The sequence below is a fragment of the Elgaria multicarinata genome, chromosome 7, assembly GCF_023053635.1.
Source record: "Elgaria multicarinata webbii isolate HBS135686 ecotype San Diego chromosome 7, rElgMul1.1.pri, whole genome shotgun sequence".
NCBI lineage: Eukaryota > Metazoa > Chordata > Lepidosauria > Squamata > Anguidae > Elgaria > Elgaria multicarinata.
The window spans coordinates 83,558,292-83,577,694 of record NC_086177.1 but is presented as its reverse complement, the minus strand read 5'-3'; the positions used below and the strand labels follow the sequence as shown (position 1 = coordinate 83,577,694).

At 39.5% G+C, this 19,403-nt stretch overlaps 1 protein-coding gene across 5 annotated transcripts in view; it reads left to right on the top strand.

Annotated features, from left to right (window-relative positions):
• Positions 1–19,403, top strand: part of RUNX1T1 (RUNX1 partner transcriptional co-repressor 1) — a 166,558-nt gene that overhangs the window by 11,749 nt on the left and 135,406 nt on the right. For 3 of the 5 annotated variants that reach the window (XM_063130928.1, XM_063130927.1, XM_063130933.1), the window contains exon 2: positions 17,341–17,513. The exons of the other annotated variants lie outside the window; for them this stretch is intronic. In XM_063130928.1, coding sequence (XP_062986998.1) covers positions 17,426–17,513 — 88 coding nt within the window. In that variant the 5' untranslated portion in view covers positions 17,341–17,425. The remainder of the gene's footprint in view (positions 1–17,340; positions 17,514–19,403) is intronic. 5 annotated transcript variants of the gene reach the window in all.

The window sequence follows — 19,403 nt, the reverse complement described above, 5'->3', positions numbered from 1 at the left end:
AATTTGCAAGCCACTGCAATCTTTTGTTAATGTGAGTGGGTTATTTGAGGGGGGAAAATCTGTTCTGAAAAATCTCTAGCTTAATGTGCATTTTTATTTATTGGCACTTTTATCTGGAACAGAAAGAAATGGTATTATACAGTTAGGACCTTATCTCAGTGATGGATTATAACAATGTCTCTTCATAGCTAAACACCAGTATATTCTTTAGTAGTTATTATTTTTGGGGAAAATAGTTTTGAAGCCCCAGCCTTAAAATAATATAGTAGGTCTTTATTCTAGTCTTTATTCCAAGGCAAACTTTATTCATTTTCTACTGCTCTTCCACTCTCCAAAGATATACACTGTAGCCTGTTCCTTATTATACCAGCAAATCAAAATTTTAAGGTAATCAAGGGTATTTTAGTTAATAGGGCTTTCAGAGCATCTTTTTTCCATATTTAAATAAAATGATTAAATTATCCTTGAGTGCATTCATTAAAAATCCTCTTCAGTAGTGTTGTTAATCAAGATTTATGGAATGTGCAGGACACAAATTGTGAGAAGCAATGGGGGTTAGAAATTATGGAACAGGCTAGAAGAATAGCTAGACATTTACAAAATAAGATTTTAATATTTTAAACCAATGAAGGTTTGTGGTAATCCTCTGTGACACCCCCCGCAAAAACAAAAATAAAACACTATAGTATGCAAAGAGAGATTTTAATGAATTTCTTAGTAATTACAATATAGGTACAGAACCTATGTTTCAAAGTAATTTTAAAACTTGCATTTTTCTGTGCCATAATATCTGAGCTGTAAGTACAACCATTGATCTATTAAAAATAAAATTAAAATCAAACTAAGCTAAAATGGGATTTAAAGTTAAATTTACTATATCATGCTATTGATTTCAGTGGGACTATGGACAAGGAAAGGCAAGATCTTTGAAAGTCTTTCATTTTTTGTGTATTTCTTTAGCTAGGTATCTGGGATGGAGACTTTTGCAATAAAACAATGCATCCCAAAGAAAGCATAGTTTTGTGATTAAAAGCAACTCTTGCAAATTTGCCTTTATAGGCAAGGCTCCATCTAGTGGTGTGAATCTATTCCACCAGCAGTAACAAGCACACTGGGCCATTATTTGCTCTTTGATATTTGCAGTGTTAGCATTTTAAATGATTGTTTTCAACAGGTTATTCTGTGTCACATATTAGAAACTGGGAATGTTAACCACCACCTGAGAAGGTAGCTTCACGGCCCACATCAGATGTACAAGAACCTATAGTTAGCTCCGTGGCTATAGGACGCTTCAATATGTCTGCCTGGCTGGATGTTAATATGCAATTTGCATAAGTACCAGTCATTACCACCAACCAGTTTCCCTTTGTGATTCACTTTATCTGAAGAGCTATAGACTACATTTCTTGCCTGAGTGGTGATGACCGTTCAGTCACCTCCCTAGGTGGTAGTTCAAATGTCATGTTTCAATTCGCTGGGTCAAAAGACTTTCCACAATGGACTGTCTGGCTGATGTTCTGTTTTCAGTGTAACATTCCCTCATTTGCCTGGGAGCAGCAGGAATCAAACTACTGTTTCATCATTTCATCACGGCAAGTTACATTAATGTATACAGCTTAGGGTTACATCAAGACTTTACACTCTAACACATAAACACTCCTGCCACATTTTTCTTCTCATTGGCTCAATGGTGTAAATAGTAAAATGAACAAACACCCTGCCCCCAAACACACACACTTTAGTGTCTGCTTTAATACTCAAGCTAAATGGCTACATGTTTTCAAAACAATTGTCTGATAACAAATTAAGATATCATTGTTCATTCTAGATGGTGAGGTATGTATGTGAGAAATACTTCTGAACGGGTGGCCATGGCAGAAGTATGCAATGTACGTGTTGCATTTATTTATTTATTTATTTATATTGCATTTGTATACCGCCCCATAGCCAAAGCTCTCTGGGCGGTTCACATTTGTATTGTCCTAGTTAAAGAATCTGAGGTAGCATGGTTATGAAAGATCTTTGCTTGAGAGCTTGGGAAGATGTCAACCCAGTGTGCGACCATTGTAAAGAAGGCAAAGTCCATGTTAGGCATTATAAGAAAAGGAATTGAGAATAAAACAGCCAGTATCATACTGCCCTTATACAAATCTATGGTGCGACCACACTTAGAATACTGTGTACAGTTCTGGTCACCACACCTAAAAAAAACGGAAGGTATTGTAGAGTTGGAAAAGTGCAGAAAAGGGCAACTAAAATGATCATGGGGCTGGAGTATCACCCCTGTGAGGAAAGGTCACAACACCTGGGGTTGTTTAGCTTGGAAAAAAGGGGGCTGAGGGGAGACATGATAGAGGTCTACAAAATTATGCATGGTGTGGAGTATGTGGATATGGAGACATTTTTCTCCCTCTCCCATAATACTAAAACTTCATAAAGCATATAGTTAAACTATGGAACTGATACTGTAGGTAGCACACACCTATGAGGACTAGGCTACTAGTCCTCATAGGTATGTGCTACCTACAGTATCAGAGACATCTAGTTATGCGACCCCCGAGCCAGGCATTTAGCAATATGTGATGAGCTTTAGTGATCCTAGATTTGTTTTTAAAGCTGTTTATAGTTGTTTTAAATGTATGTTTCTGTATGTTATATGTTTTTGTAGTTTTTAAATTTTGTATATTGTTTTTAAGTGTTGTAATCTTATATAAACTGCCCAGAGAGCTTCAGCTATGGGGCAGTATACAAATGATGACGATGATTAATAATAATAATAACAATAATAATAATATACACACCACTTGCTGGGAACATGGGTGGGAGGGTTCTGTTGCACTGTGTCCTGCTTGTGGGTCCCTGGTCAACAGCTGGTTGGCCACCGTGTGAACAAAGTGCTGGACTAGATGGACCCTTGGTCTGATCCAGCATGGCTCTTCTTAAGTTCTTATGAGACCTTAAGAACATAAGAAGATATCTTGATACCTTGAGAAGATACCTTTATCAATTTAGATAGTATTGCTGCAGACCAGCCTTCCCTAACATGATACCCTCCAGATAGTTTAGACTACAAGCCCCATCACTCCTGACCATTAGCTGTGCTACCTGTGTTTGAAGGGAAGACAGAACATGGTATTTACTTGAATGAGGCAGTTCCTAAGAACTAAGAATACATTATTGATATGTAGACCAGCTTGGAGCATAGATAGTGAGACAGACAGGAATTGTTGCTGTAGCGTGAGATAATTAGAATGCTACAGGAGAGGCAGTTAACAATACTTCTGCAAAGGAAATTTGGGAAGAGTGCTATAGTAGATTAAGAAAGCATACTCTGAGGGACTTCCAGGTAGGATTGTTTGTCAAAGTGATTATGCTGCTCAGCTGCCAGAAACTTGATAGTGTTGCCAGACATTTATGGACAATGGCGCCAGGTTGTTGGTTAGTTCTAAAACACACACACACACACACACACACATACACACATACGTGCTGTTACGGGGGGAGTGCAAAACAATTGTAGAAATAATATTATGGCAGGATTAGGCAACCTGGTGCTTTCTAGATGTTTTGAACTACAACTCTCATCATCCCCAACCAGCATGGCTAATGGTCAGGGATAATGGGAGTTGTAGACCAAAATACCTGTAGGGGACTGGATTGCTCATCCTGTTAGGGCCTAAACCTGAGTGCTGGCAGATTTTCCACTAAGCGTCACGGAGTCAGGATTTTAGCTTTAGGCAGTGGAATCATGTTCTTTGAGGGAAAGATGAAGGAGGCATGGTTCCTGACAGAGCTGTTAACTGAAGCAATTCCTGAAAGTTCAACAATGAAAAAAATAGCCTTCATCCAATGTTTATATGGGTTTGAAGTGTACACATCTAACCTGGAAGATCAGCAATTTACATTGCTACTGATCAGGTACTTGTAGCTCTTGGCCAAAATGCAGCCTTCCAAATTATGGCTGAATGTATTGACCTGGCGAAAGTCCATGTCCTGTCCTGCTCAGATTCCTACCCTAATTTTTAATTATGCCTTGATTTCATTCATTAAAACTGCCTCTAGTGGAACGAGGGTGTTGAAGTGCACTGATAACTGTTGGGGCATAAGACACATTCCATATATCACTGTCACAATGTTACGTCCTGCTTTTTATTCCACATTCGTAATGACACAAGGTGTTTAGGGATGGACACATTTGTCTGTTTCGCTTTCTTTAACATTGCATTTTTCCAAGCACATGTTTGTTATACATCAATCTGCGAATGTTTTTTTTAAGTGCACGAAAATTTGAGCACATTTTTGTGTGTAGTTTCCCCATACAGTATATATGCATTTTTTGTCAAGGACTTCCCCTAATGTATGCATTTTATTTTATTTTATTAGCAGAGAACTTCATTGCAGAATTCGGAGAACTGCAAAAACTGTTGGCATTCCACAGCCCACGTAGTAGTATGGGAAGTGTGAATTGCATTGATTCGTATTAAAATGCAAACCAATCAAATTTCTCTCATGTCCCTAGTGGTGTTATCCTGGAACTTCATTTCTTCTCAAACTTCTTAAATTATGCTAAGGGAAGGTTGCCACATTGTGATATATTTGATCCAGTATTTTTTTGTTTTCTGACGATGAAATTACAACATCGCATTGCCATGATCTTCAGGCAATATTCAGCATGACAAGCTATCTCAAATGGAAATGTTCCTGTAAAGCTAAGATAATATATATATATATATATATATATATATATATATATATATATATCGCTTAGGTATGTTACCGTTTTGCCATGCCCACTTTGCCTTCAGGAATTCTAGAATGGCTTCAGCTGATACAGGTTGCTAAGCAACAGTAACAACGTGCAGTGTCAGCTGATACAGGTTGCTAAGCCCCTCGCCCGACTCCTCTGGGCTTTCCAAGGTAATCCTACCCCCCTTTCTGCCTCTTTGCTCCCCCCCACGAAGGGGGCAGCGCCACGGCCCGGAGCATGAGCGAGGCACGGCCGGGGCCCTTGGTGGCCAGGTGGGAGGCTGCTCGGCTGCTGCGAATGAATAAATAAACAAAATGCAATGATATTTAATTAATAAACTTTAAGATATGCTACAACGGCGTATGTTACGCCGGGTACAGCTAGTTTAATATATATATATAGCTATTGATTGAGAACAAGACACATATTTCACATACACTGTCTGACATTAGTTGTCATAGCTTCCCAATTGGCCTTTCTAAAGATTATGATAATGACAGCATGGCTTTTGAACCACTAAACAGCTATGTGCAACATTTTTCCTGCCATGCAGTTCCATGGCTGTGGCAAAAGTGGCACATCATCATGTGCTAACAGTCCCCATTCACCTGGCATTTGTTCTTGGCAAACCACTGGTCCACTTTTGTCCCTGTTTTGCATTTTGAGGATGCCTTTTCAAAAATGTTACTCGTTTTTGCACACATGAACTAGAGTGCAGTAGCTCCCCTTCCACCTCTGTTCCTCCCCCTCCAGGAATTACTTGTCCAGATAATAAATGTTGCTGTACGTGATTCACCTTGCAGCAATTCTATAATAAACGTAATCGGAACAATCCATTATGGAATTAAACTTTCCATTAAACATTAACTGTTTAAGAAGGAAACTGTTAAGAACTGTTTACTAACACAGTTGCTTCAGAACTTGTTAGAGAATGGGCTAATGCAGGGTAAACTAATGAATGCAGATGTAGCAGGCAGAGAAGAGAACAGCCCTCAGCAATGTGTCATTGTAAAGAGAGGGACTCTTGCATGGGTCTTAGCTGAGAGGTAGAACACAGAGTTCACTTGTAGGTCCTGTGTTTAGTCCCTGGCATTTACAGATTTTTTTTAAAAAGGATCAGGTAGGACGTTGATTCCCAATCACTATTGCTAGCCAGAGTGGACAGGATTGGGATAGATGGATAAATTGTCTGACTTGGTATAAGGTAGTTTCTTGTGTAGGAGTGGTGCTCAGGCAGTAATCCTTGGTGTGAAAATAAGGGTGAATACCTACACAAGACTGTCCCCATTTGCATCTGTGAAGTGTCAGAGATTATTGACATTTCTTATCCACACAGATTCACAGATCAAATCGTGATCCATAGAGCAAGTGGATCAGTCCCATAGTGTGTGTGTGTGTGTGTGTGTGTGTGTGCTAGGAGAGGTTAAAGCTTCCCCTTCTAGGGTCCTAATCCAGATTGAACCTGTGCTTCTTCTAGAGTAGAAATGAAAAAAGAAGCAGCAGCTAGTAGCTATGTTGTCTATAAAGGCATTACTTTATTTATTTATTTATTTATTTATTACATCTTTATACCGCCCAATAGCCGAAGCTCTCTGGGCGGTTCACAAAAATTAAAACCACAAAAAACATCCAACAGGTTAAAAACACAATTACGAAATACAGTATAAAAAGCGCAACCAGGATAAAACCACACAGGATAAAACCACACTTTACCTGTGTGTGTATCTCTAGGATGATGATCTAACCACCTTGGAGCCCCATACAAGCCAAATGAGGAGAGGCTTACAAGTATAATTAATAATATGCTTGCGGGATTGTATTTGTGGCTTGCTAACTGGAAGGAGTAGAAGAATTCCTTTTTCAGATCTGTCAGAGTTAACATCAGAGAATCCCAGCCAGGTAAGGAATATAGCAAGGCAGGTTAGCTAGCTATTGACAATTCTGTGTGGTTCTCTCAACTTTGCTTTATAAATTATCACTTTGTAATCCTTCTTTTTCCTCGTGTGTGTGTGTGTGTGTATGTGTGAGTGTGTGTGTGTGTGTGAGAGAGAGAGAGAGAGAGAGAGAGATGAGATCAGCTGACAACTGCAGCAGTGGCAGCAGCAGTAAGCAAACCATGTTTGCAGCTGGGCAATTACAGAAGTCCCTAAGATCTGTGACTGTCAACCATGAACACAGATGCCTTCAAAGTTCTGTTTTTCTTCTATGTGGAAGTCATTGGCATGGAACAGATGCCTTCATTTTGGAGAAACCAGCCTCTGGATATAATTGGCTCTCTCTTCTTTTTGTTCTCTAGGGACTGTCGCTTGTCGATGAAATTAGATGGAGGGGAGGAGAAAAATGCAAGCAGAGAGTTCTCATGGTGTTTTCACTGTGATATATGAAACTGATCTATTTGTAAGCTTGAATGCCTCTTCATATTTAAAGGTGCATCACTTACTGTAGTTTGTTGCGTAAATGAATAGATGTGGTGCTTTTAAACTTTTGAATCAAGGTATCTTCCTGGCTAGTATTAAATCAGCATGATCAGCGGTTGATTGCTTTTCTGCCACCAGGCTGTCAAGGATTTAAGCTAGAGTTCAATATAGGCAAGGGAAATTTTAAATTTGCAAACAAGTAAATGAGTGACTATATGCAAATTGTCTATATCCATTTTTAAAATTCCATTCTGAACTGTGGCAAGCTTTTGTGGGAGCCATTGTGCATGGTTCAAAATCACGTGATTTATCCCTTGTAACATGTTGGCAAAATTGCTAAAAGAATTGCGAATAGTTTGTTTTTGTTTGTTTGTTGTTGTTGTTTTTGCTGTTGTGGATCTGAAGAAAGGCAGAGAAATAAACAAGATCAGCCCTTCTTCTTCTTTAATGGAAAATAGCCTATTTTAAGTGAATAGTAGTAATGTCTGATCATATGCATTGGATTAGAGCCACACTGTGACTTAGATCCGGGGGTGTAATTTTGCTAGTGGAACAAGTGGAACAGAAACCACTGGTGAAATGGATTTTCCTCCCCCTGGAGCCATTCTTGCTTCCTCCGGAGCAAATTTGGGGGATGTATTGGGGGCTGCAGTGGGGATGAGAAGAAGGGGACTCTGTTCATGTTGGATTTAAGCCACAGTTAGTTGAATTTAGTTCTCATTGAAATCAATGGGGCTTAACTCATGACTTACTTATCCCACATATTTCGTTGGGAGCTAAATTCAACTAACTTAACCTGGATTCAACACATTCAAACCAGATGTGCGTGAGAACAGGGAATAAGTATTCAATCCATTGATTCATAAACAATGCAAATATTTCATTGGGTACTGTATCCAATGTTGTCATATGTATTTATTAAAGCTGTGGCAGGACTCATTATGACTTCACTAGGCTATGTGTTACCTGTGCTAGTTGTGCTGCTTGTCCCGCTAGAGGCAGTGCAAGCGATAGGGGAACAATGGCACCTCTTGTACTTTTTCTGCTAGTGTAACATTGGATCCAACCCATGGAAATATTGTATAGAGTTGTATGAACTTGAAAAGAAGAGGTTTTCATGGCTTCTCCAAGGTGTGGTGTGATTTAAATGAGTCCTGCAGTTGCTGTTCTTTTGTAGACTTGGCTTTTTCCTCTGTGCTTATAAATATTAATACATACCTAGAGGCAAGAAAGATCCTTTCTTCTTCCTAGACTTATTCCTGAAATATTTGAAATGTTGTAATCCCCTTGTGTTGTTATATTTAGTTTATTCTCAGTTTAGCTCTTTAAATTACCAGTGGTGGTGGTTGAGTGAAGTTGGCCATCCTCCAAAACAGATGATAAACCGGAGGTGTGATGTTTCATGTTATAATTGCTCACGGATGCTGAATCACTGTTCAGTATAGAAGTGTGTTGCCAGTTAGCTTAGCATATCTCTCCGTTGTCCTAGATTGAAGATGTCTTCAGATTCAAGTTGTTTTGTTTGTTTCGTTTTGTTTTTTAAGTCTGAAGGTGCATCATTAAGATCTTAAGGCTTTGGCTTTATCTGCTTGTATCACTAAACATAATAAGCATCATCATACAGGGGAAAACCGTGTTTGCTTTCTGTTCCTTCTCCGCCCGCGCATTTGTCCCTCATTACTTCCTCTTTTGAAAGGAACATGCACATGGCCCATTCAATGTGCCATTTTGATCCCGCTGCTTCTCCTGCACACAGCAGGAGATAGTAGCAACTTCCGACTTTTTAAAAAAGTCAGATTTACTGGGGTGGTTTTTTTGGTGCACAAAGAAGGCTAGAAGGGGTAGGAGGCATGTGGGAAGCAGATGACGTCATGAGAGGGACCCGCGAAAACCTGTGAATGCCCAGTAATGCGTGTGCAGTAAAAAGCTTCTCTGATGGAGCTCAATGACTGTTTTTCAATAATGCTGGCTTACAATTAGTCAGTTATGCATTCTTTGCCCAGTTACACCATATAATAAAGAGCAAAGCAGAGGAAATTGTAGGGTCAAGTCTGCTTGCAAACCTCCACACACTTATGTGGAGATAAGACCCAGTGAATATAGCGGGGCTTAATTTTGAGTTAATGTACATAGGATTATTGCACACATTATCAATAGTGTAAAAGTTAGAATGACAGACTAGGGCCCTTTCTACACCTAAGGATTATCCCAGGAAAATGCCTGCTCCTGGGATCCCCTGTGTGTCATTTGGATGCACAGGGATGATCCCGGGGGAAAAGGCAGGTCTAGAAATGGCCTAGGAGTGCTGAGACCCTGGTTCATATCCCTTCTCAGTCACAAATCTCAGTTGGCCAGTCTAAGCCCAGCTTACCTTGCAGTAACCTGGCGAAACAACCCATGAACAAACTAGATGATCCTTGTGGTCCCTTCCAACTCCACAATTCTAGGATTCTATGGTCCTGGGTTTGCATGTAACAACAATCCATGGATTAAACAACCCCGAATTTACAACTGAACAACAAACCACGAGTTTGTCCATGGTTTATTAGCATGGCTGCATTCACATATCATGACAATCCAGAATTCAACAATCCATACCATGTGGTGTGTGAACCAGGCCATTGTTTTGCTTTTTATTTTGCACATATGATCCAGTTCTACTCATAATTAGACATGATCACCTGCACTAGTAGTGGATGGGAATGTTCATCCCCTTTTGAGCAATGCAGTGTTGACAGCCATCTACTGTCACCTGCATATTCTGATGCATATTCAGTCTCTCCCCACTTCCCATACACTTGGTTTGTGCAAGAGTTTTCTCATCCCAGTGCCTTCATTGGGAAGTAAACCAAGAAAGCTCAGGATAATTATCTGCCCTGGTGGAACAATATCTATGTCAGAAATTGAACCTTTTTGATTACGTATCATCCCTAATTTCAACTGCTATTGTTACAGAGTAGAAAATAGTTAATTTCAGACATCATGTTAAATTACTATGATTTATCATGATGGGAATGTGTGCAGGTGAGCACATACACCCTCCTTCAGCACATCTGCACTGAAATGATTGGAAACTTGCTTTTCTTTTTGATTAACCAGTTTAGTATTAGGTCTGAACTGTAGCTAATCTTAACTATAGTTTGTTGAAACAAGCCATCTTCATAATCCATGGTTTGAAGTTGGACTGTTTCAAACAAACCATAGTTCAGATTAACCAGTTTGTTAGGTTTGCTGAAATGACAAAAATGGAAGCAAAAGGTTTCCAGTCTCCTTGTGGTTGCCCTAGAGGTGGAGAAGGGAGCATGCAAGCTCAAACCCTGGCTAGTCTAGGTCCAGCCCCGATAGAACTATGGCTTTATTGTGATAGCCAAATGCAGCCACAGGATTTTGTTTTTTTGTTTTCCAGACCTGAGTTGAGTTACTAAGATGCCAAAATTTCAAAATAGGAATTTATGTATAATATGACTGCTACCTGTAACTTGGTACCTGTCAGGTTAAAAAGAGAGAGAGAGAGAGAGAGAGAGAGAGAGAGAGAGAGAGAATGATATGCAAATTCTGTTAATTAGAGACCAGCAAGATTGGTGAAAAAATTGTGTCTGTCTGGTTTCTGATGTATTTCCCCTGTGGTTCTCAGTTGCTGAACAAGTCGCTCACTCTTTTGCTAGAGGAAAAAGACTTAACTCAATGGTAATATAATCCTGTGTGCGTTTTGGTGATGAAGGGATTCCTGGCAGTAACTAAGCAATACAGGAATTGGTAACTGCACTTGGTTTTCTTTTATGTTGATTTTGATATGTGCAGTCTTTACATCCTATTACATTTTTTGAAAGATAAACTGATGCAAGAATGATTTGCCAGGCCCAGTGACTCCTCTTCTTAAAACCTTGGCTCAGCCAAATATCTTGGAAGGGAGTGGAGGGAATAAGATAAAAGTGCCTTGACTATGAGGTTAACTGATTCCAAATAGGAGGCGCTCTCAAGTTATTGCATTCTGCACAAAATAAATACATTTCGCATATGGTTAAGATTGATCAAAAAATATTCTGTATGCCAGTGATTACATTCCCATCTGTGATTAAGGGTTTCTGACTGCATCTGGTTTTCACATTATATTTCTGTAACAAGAATCTTTTATATGGCAGAGTTCATTCTCTGTATTTTCTATTAGCTGCAGCTTGAACTACTGCATGGATCACAGATTTACACATATGGCTTTAATTACTTCATACCATTGAGAAAAAGTAATATTTGTTTGGGAATGTATGTTTTTCACTATTTCCATGGTTATTCAACATGATGAGCTTTTTAAATGCCACTCTTCTGGAGAAATACAAATTGTTTAAGGCTTTCTGTTTGAAAGTTGGCTGTTTGGGCAGGGACCTTGGCTCAGTGGTAGAGCACATGCTTTGCATGAAGATGGTCCCAGGTTCGATCCCCTGATCTCCAGGTGTAGAGCTGGAAAAATCCCTGCTTAAAACCCTGGAAAGCCGCTTCCAGTCAGTGTCAACAATACTGAGCTACATGGACTGATGGACTGACTTGGTATAAGGCAGTGTCTTATGTTCCTGTGTTGCTTTTTGAGCACATTTGTGTGCACTTTTTACCTGCAAGTGTTAAACAACAAAATTAATGTATTGACTTAATACCTATAACTGGAATTTTGCTATTGCTTATTTGGACATTGTTGGCAGCATTCAACGCAGACTGACCGGCCCGCCAATCACATTGCAGTAGAGTGAATGGCCGCTAGAACAGGAAATAGGGCTTCACAGTATAACCCCTGGAAACTAGCCCAAACTAGTGCTTTGAGAATGGGAGAAGTCAATGGAGCTTTCTTCACAAGCTCTGCTGACTTGACCCATTCTGAAAGTGGGCTAGTTTGAGCTAGTTTCTGGATGTGCTATCAAGCCCTAGCTTCCTGTTGCGCCAGCAGTAATTCCTGCCCAGCAAAAGCAAAAGGCTGTTGTTGTTGTTGTTGTTGTTATTGTTATTAAAACCATTCTTGAATAGGCATTTTAGTAGATAGTGGACACATTTTAAAAAGGAGAACTTACTCCAATGATTTATTGCGCTATTTCATCCATCTGTTCAGACAACATGATAACCAGTGGTGGTTTAAATAGTCAACAGTTGGTTATTTAATCCACCGTGGGTTATCGTGTTGTGGAGAGGGAGTTTTTTAACCAACATTTGGTTATTTGGCTGAAATAACCTATGAAAATAACCAACGCTGTGCAGAGTTGGCTATTTGAACCACCATTGGTTAGTGTGTTTTGTGGAGGACACTATTGGTTATTTCCTTGGCCACTGTTGGTTATTTCATCGACCATAGAGTCACAAGGCAAGAGCAGTCGAAGCAGTGGCTGCTGCTCTAGTCCAGCTGGCAGGATAGATTTTCAGCAGCCATGGTTAATGGGATACTAGCGGGAGGACTAAGGGGTGAGAGAGGGCTGGGGATGAGTGAATCAACTCAGCGTGGGCTAAGTGCTGATCCTAATCTACACCATGGTTGATTTTTATCATGTTGTGTGAGGAGAACCCCCTAGATAAACAACTGTCACGTTGATTATTACCCCAGCGTTGACTATCGTGTTGTCTGAATGCAGTGTATGTATGTGTTTGTCCATACACATACATATGTCCATGACAGCACAACAAATAAGTGAAGTACAAAGTTTGCCTTACAAATGGCTGCTGTATATCGTATTCAGTGAAGATATTAATTAAACAGTGTGACTCTCATAGCATTTGCAAAATGGGAGAAATTTCACTTCCTTAACAATTCATTGTCAATTTCCAAGGTTTCTTGAAAATAAGTATTTTAAATTTAGATTATCTATCTTGCACTAATGTTGCTTATGTTCGGTTTTGAATCATCTTTACATGTGTACCCTATAGATTCCCTTTTTCTTACACTAAGGCCTTAGCTAGACCTAAGGTTTATCCCGGGATCGTCCCGGGGTCATCCCTGTGCATCTAAAGGGGACACACAGGGGATCCCGGGAGCAGGCAGGGACGACCCCAGGATGAGCCCGTGATAAACCTTAGGTCTAGCTAAGGCTTAAGGCAAATCTGTGAAATCCATGAAACTTCTTGATAGGTCAAATAATTAGAGGCATCAAAGGTATTAGATGCAGACATCCTAAATTAATTTGCTTCTTAATTCTACAAAATAACTCTTGAAAATGTCTAATGTTATAAGAGGAATATTTGAAGTATGAAAGTTGATCTTTTTGGTTTGAAAGGAACTTTCATATATGGTAAATAACAACCATATTGAGTTGACAAAACAATGCTGCTTCCAAGCTGAGTAACAGAATTTGGAAACAATTTTAACAATATAACTGATATTTTATCAAATTGAAAGCTTGACAAGTATCACATGTGTAGCTTGATACTGTTATCTTTACACATATGTTTCATTTCCATTAAAATTTATAGGAATTTGTCTTCAAAGACTTACGGGAAGCTATCCGACATTGTTCTCATAACATGACAGAGTAGGGGTTGACTATTATTTGCCATTGACTTGTCCCTGAATTGTGGGTTGTTGGTGACCCATGGCTTGATAAACTCAGCCACACTAATACACCGTAGTTTGTTAACCAGAAACAACCGATGAAGAGAACTCATGGCTTGTTCTTGGGTTGTGAACTCTGGGTTGTTTGGGGTTAACAAACCATAGATTGTTAGCACGGCTCGTTCATGCAACACAACAATTCACAATTCATCAGCAACACATGATTCAGTGATAACCTATCCTCAGCACATTCTCTGGGTTATCGTGTTGTGTGAACCCAGTCCAAGTGTAATCACTAATAGGGTATATATTTATTATGAAATGTTGCTTATGTTGGGCAAGAAGAATTTATGAGTAAACAAGGTGATTGATGGTTCTTCCCAAAACAAACATATTGAAATCCACCTCATGTGATAGCAAGAAAATACATTGCTTCATACAGTATGATGTTAGGTTCAAGGGTATTTAGATTTGCACTATACCCCTTTTTGAAGACTCAGGACAGGATACTGTCATAACTTATATCTTCATGATTATTTTGAGTTATATTTATTTACTGGCTGACATTTCTGATCAAGGGATCTAATTCATCAGATAATGACAATAGATTTGAAGGGATAAATTGGGCTAGATTTTTTAAGAGCATGGAACAATTCTTTTATGCTTTTGTGCGTGCTTAGAATTTGTTTACAAATATGCAATTTATTACACCATTTATTGGTTGCTCTTGGCATTTTGTTTTATTTCTGCATTTATTTATTGCATTTCTATACTGCCCAATAGTTGAAGCTATTGTTCACAAAAGCTCACAAATTAAAGTTCACAATGAAGCTTAAAACTACACAAAAGGTAAATGTAATCTAAAAGAAAATACCTTAAAGTATAAAACAACAGAAGAAAACCAAAGTAAAAACAAATTAAAAACCAGAAGCAAATTAAATACCAGAAGCAGCTAAAATGCTTGGGAGAATAAAAAGGTCTTCACCTAACGCCAAAAAGACCACAATGTATTCACCCAGCAAGCCTGTCTGGGGGAGGCATTCCACAACTGGGCTGCCATCACTGAAAAGCCCCTCCCCTTATTTAGTAGCCAGTCATTTCACCTCATTTGGTGGGGTGGGGTTACCCAGAGGAGGGCTTCTGAAAATGATCTTAGGATCTGGACAAATATGTGGGAGGAGAAGATCCTTACTTCCAAAGGAAGTGAGGCAGGTGGCTACTAGGAGGAGGGCTTTCTCTGTTGTGGCACCCCGGCTGTGGAATGAGCTCCCCAGAGAGGTCCACCTGGCGCCTACACTGTATTCTTTTCGTCGCCAGCTGAAGACCTTTTTATTTTCTCAGTATTTTAACACCTAAATTTAAACTTTGCTGTTTTAATTCTGTATTTTAATCCTATATCAATTTCTGCTGTGTGGTTTTATCCTGGTTGTGCTTTTTATATTGTATTTTGTATTTGGGTTTTTAGATTGTTGGATGTTTTATTATGTTCTTAATGGTTTTAATTTTTGTGAACTGCCCAGAGAGCTTTGGCTATTGGGCGGTATAAAAATGTAATAAATAAATAAATAAAGGTAGCCTGGCTCCAAGCTGGTTAGGGATTTAAATGTTAATACCAGCACTTAATACCAGTTCTCTAAGTGGCTTAAAGTTAACAAGGAGAAGTGGTTTACACAGTAAACCATTACATTTCAATAGAAATACAGAAAATAAAAAACATTGTGTATAGCTGCATATTCTGCATGTAACTACATTCTGAAAAACCACGACTGATAACAAACCTTTGAAACTGGCCCTATATGTCACTTAAGATTAATTTGCGATTTATAATGTACAAGTGGGACCTGCAACAGCATGTTGCAGTGTATAGTTTTTCCTTTTCACTGTTCCAGTCAGTCAGTCACATTCTCCCCTTAGTACTCCGTTCCATTTTGTCTTCTATCTGGCTTTCCGTGTTTTTCTCCCAACAATCAGCGTTCCATGGTCACTGAGCATGCTCTGTCTTCATTGCACAATTTTTCTCCCCCCTTGGTCTCTCCCTCCCCCAAAGTACTTTGGGTACCTCAGCAAAGTTTTGATACTTCTGGAAACCTTGGGGTTCTCCCAAGCCTACTGATATCTTCCTTTTTGTAAGTGTGGTGCAATGACACTTGCACCTTGAACACTGGAAATCAAGGAAAATATGAGGTGACCATGAACTAGGTCTAGATCAGTAATCTGAAAGGCTTACAAAATTGGAGGAAGTAAATTCTCATGTCCTCTGAACCCATGGTAGGTTTTACATTATAAATTATGTATGGTATTTGCATAATGCTAGTAGTGTAATACAGTAAAAGGGAGCATTTCTGGTTACAACTAAAATAACCATTTTTAAATATGTAATAAGTGGCTCCAAAGCTTCTGTCTAATCATCTAGGTGACACACAGGGGATCCAGCGCTCAGGCAAGGGCGAACTCTGGATGATCCCAGGATAAACCTTAGGTCTAGCGGTGGCCGGAGATTCATACAGTGAGATTCCTCCTTTCTCGATGTATGTAGCTTTGAATTACTGAGCTATCATTCACAAAATGTTTTCAAGGGAATGGGATTTCCATATGGTAGCTTTTTGGAAAGCATGAAGGCTATAGAGCCAGGCTGAAAAATATTTTCCCAGTGGTACCCAAATGATTTGCTGCATTTATCTGGTTTAATTCCACAGAAAGCAATGGGAATATATCAGCCCAGGTGCAGGTGTGCTGCTTTTTAGTGGGTAAAGAACCCTATGCTTTTATGGTGAAATCTTTATATTAAAGTTTGTGAGAGTTCTGTGACCATGAAGATACCCAAGTTCAGTAGTGGAGCAAATGTTTTCCATGAAAGAGGGCCCAGTTCAGTCTCTGCCATCTCTAGTAGCAGGTGATAAGGAAGGGTTTTGCCTAAATCCTTGAAGAGCTGCAGCATTCAGACTAGATCATACTGGGATAGATGGATAAATAGTCTGACCTGCTGTAAGGCAGTTTCCTATGTTGCTATGATCAATTGACCCAAGTTAACTCTTGCAGCAGGTTTGCATGTAATGAGAAATTTCCCTGTGAAGCTTCTTGTCGCCACCAAAGCCGCCAATTTGAATATTTGAGCCACAGTGGGAGACTGCCATAGCTTGTCATTACATGTGAACCTGGTGTGAGTGAGTTGTTGAGGTGCTTGACAAGCCACCCAGAACCTGTGAGCTGTTTTAGGGCTGTGGGTGCCTTGTCAACCACTCCATCAATTCACCTTCATTGCATTTGCACATTACAACAAGCTACGGCCTGCCCCTGGTACAGCTTGAATATTCAAAATGGTGGCTGTGGTGGCAACAAGCCTAGCTCAAATATTTCCCCACAGTGGCTTCTCATTATGCGTGAACTCACTCATAGTTTCCGACCTGTATTTTATCCACAATATTAACTCCCAACGGACTGTGCATTTAGCTTTTTTATTTTCTCTGGAGAATTAAACAAAGTATTGCCTTTAAAATGTAATAATAAAGTATTGGCTTTAGGATTATAGTTACTATTTCTGTTAATTTTCACTCAAAAAGGGATCTAGTATTATCATGTAAATAAAGGGGCTTTGTGCTTCAAACTGGCTGTGATATGTGCATTTTTGTTTTTTTTCCTTTTGTTGTTGTCAATAGAAAAGATTGATCTCTGGGCTGGTGAACGTAATATCTGTCCCAGTCAGAAAAGGAGAGAGGAAATTAGCAGGACGATTGGTGGAGAATGATATCTGTCAAAAGAAACACTTGGAGAGCACTGAGTTTAGTAATAGGTGACTGCCGGAAAAAAGGGAACTTTGAATTTTGCCAAGGTAAGGAACAGATTTGTAATTAACATGTTATTTTTGAGGGGGGAGCGGATCAGTTTATTGTGCCTTGTCTTTCTTTAACTGTGCCTTTAAATCTTTTCCTTGTTATTCCATGTGCTCCCTATTTCTCCTGAATTATTTGGAATCTAACTTCATAGGGTTTTCAAAGTTTGCATGGTTTGCACAAAGAATTTGTTCGGAAAAAGAAATGGTGTATTCACAAGTATCTCAAAGTGTGCCTAAGTGAGAGGAAGAGATGTGATTCACAATCATTCATCCTGCCTGTGGATATATCTGCTCTTCCTCCAGACCATCTTGCAGCCATGCTTTGGATGTTAAATTAAAATGGTGTCTATGTGCATAGTCTCTAACGTTCATAGGCCCGATCTCTGTGATTTTTCCATGGCCTTTTCCAATTTTGGCGGGGTCACAATTGTGTTGAACTTTGCATATTATGATTATAATGATGCTTTATTTATTTATTTATTTATGTAGCATCACTAATGTGCATGGTACTTCATAGAGTGTAAAAGGACAGGTCCTTGTGCCAAGTAGGATACAGTGTAAAATATGACACAGGGTAAACAACTGAGGCAGGGGAGAGAAGAGGAGGCAGGGGTAAACAGGGAAGCAATATGCCAGCCTTCCCCAACCTAATGTCCTCCAGATGTTTACGACTTTAACTCCCATAAACCTAATCCAGCATGGCCAATAGTCAGGAATTCTGGGAGTTGTAGTCTAAAACACCTGGAGGGTATCAGGTTGGGGAGGGCAGCAAGATGCAGTTGTTTCAGATACACTTACTTAGGCAGAGGCCTAATCTACACTAGGAAGGATATTGCACTATGAAAGCGGTATGAAAGCAGTATATAAAAGGCAGGAGCCACACTCCTGCTTTATATTATTTATTTATTTATTTTTATTTATTTATTACATTTTTATACCGCCCAATAGCCGGAGCTCTCTGGGCGGTTCACAAAAATTAAAAACATTCAAAGTATAAAACAACAGTATAAAACTATAATATAAAATACAATATAAAAGCTCAATCAGATAAAAACAGCAGCAATGCAAAATTACAAATTTAAAACACCAAGTTAAAATTTATTTATAGACTGTTAAAATGCTGGGAGAATAAAAAGGTCTTCACCTGGCGTCTAAAAGCATATAATGTAGGTGCCAAGTGAACCTCGTTAGGGAGCTCATTCCACAGCTGGGGTGCCTCAGCAGAAAAGGCCCTCCTCCTGGTAGCCACCTGCCTTACTTTGTACTGCAGGGGCTCGCGGAGTAGTAGTATAGCAGTATTGAAGTGCACTGACAACTATGGGGGCCCATTGACACATACAATATACCAGTGCTATATACCAGTGCTATATCCTGCTTGGTGTGGCTTCTGCCTTTTATAGACTGCTTTCATACCACTTTCATAGTGCAATATCCTGTTAAGTGTGGATTAGGCCCTAGTTAAAAGCTAAGCTACAGAGGTAAGAGGTTGTGCCAAAGGCTTCACAGAAAAAGCAGCTTTTGAAAAGTGACTAAATAGAGAAAGCTGGCATCACACAGGTATTCTGATGGTCAGGTCACAACATATGGAGCAGCAAGGAAACAAGGGCGGAGGCCTTTGAATTGAATAAAATATTTTTGGGACTACCTTCAACACAGGCCTTAGCTAGACCTAAGGTTTATCCCGGGGTCGTCCCGGGGTCATCCCTGCCTGCTCCCAGGATATCCTGTATGTCATTTACATGAACAGGGATGACCCTGGGATGATCCTGGGATAAACCTTAGGTCTAGCTAAGGCCATAGACTATATAACCAATATTACATCTAGCATATACATCCAAAGTGGACAGGTGTACTGGAGATTAAGGCACAGTGTGAGATGGTACTTTC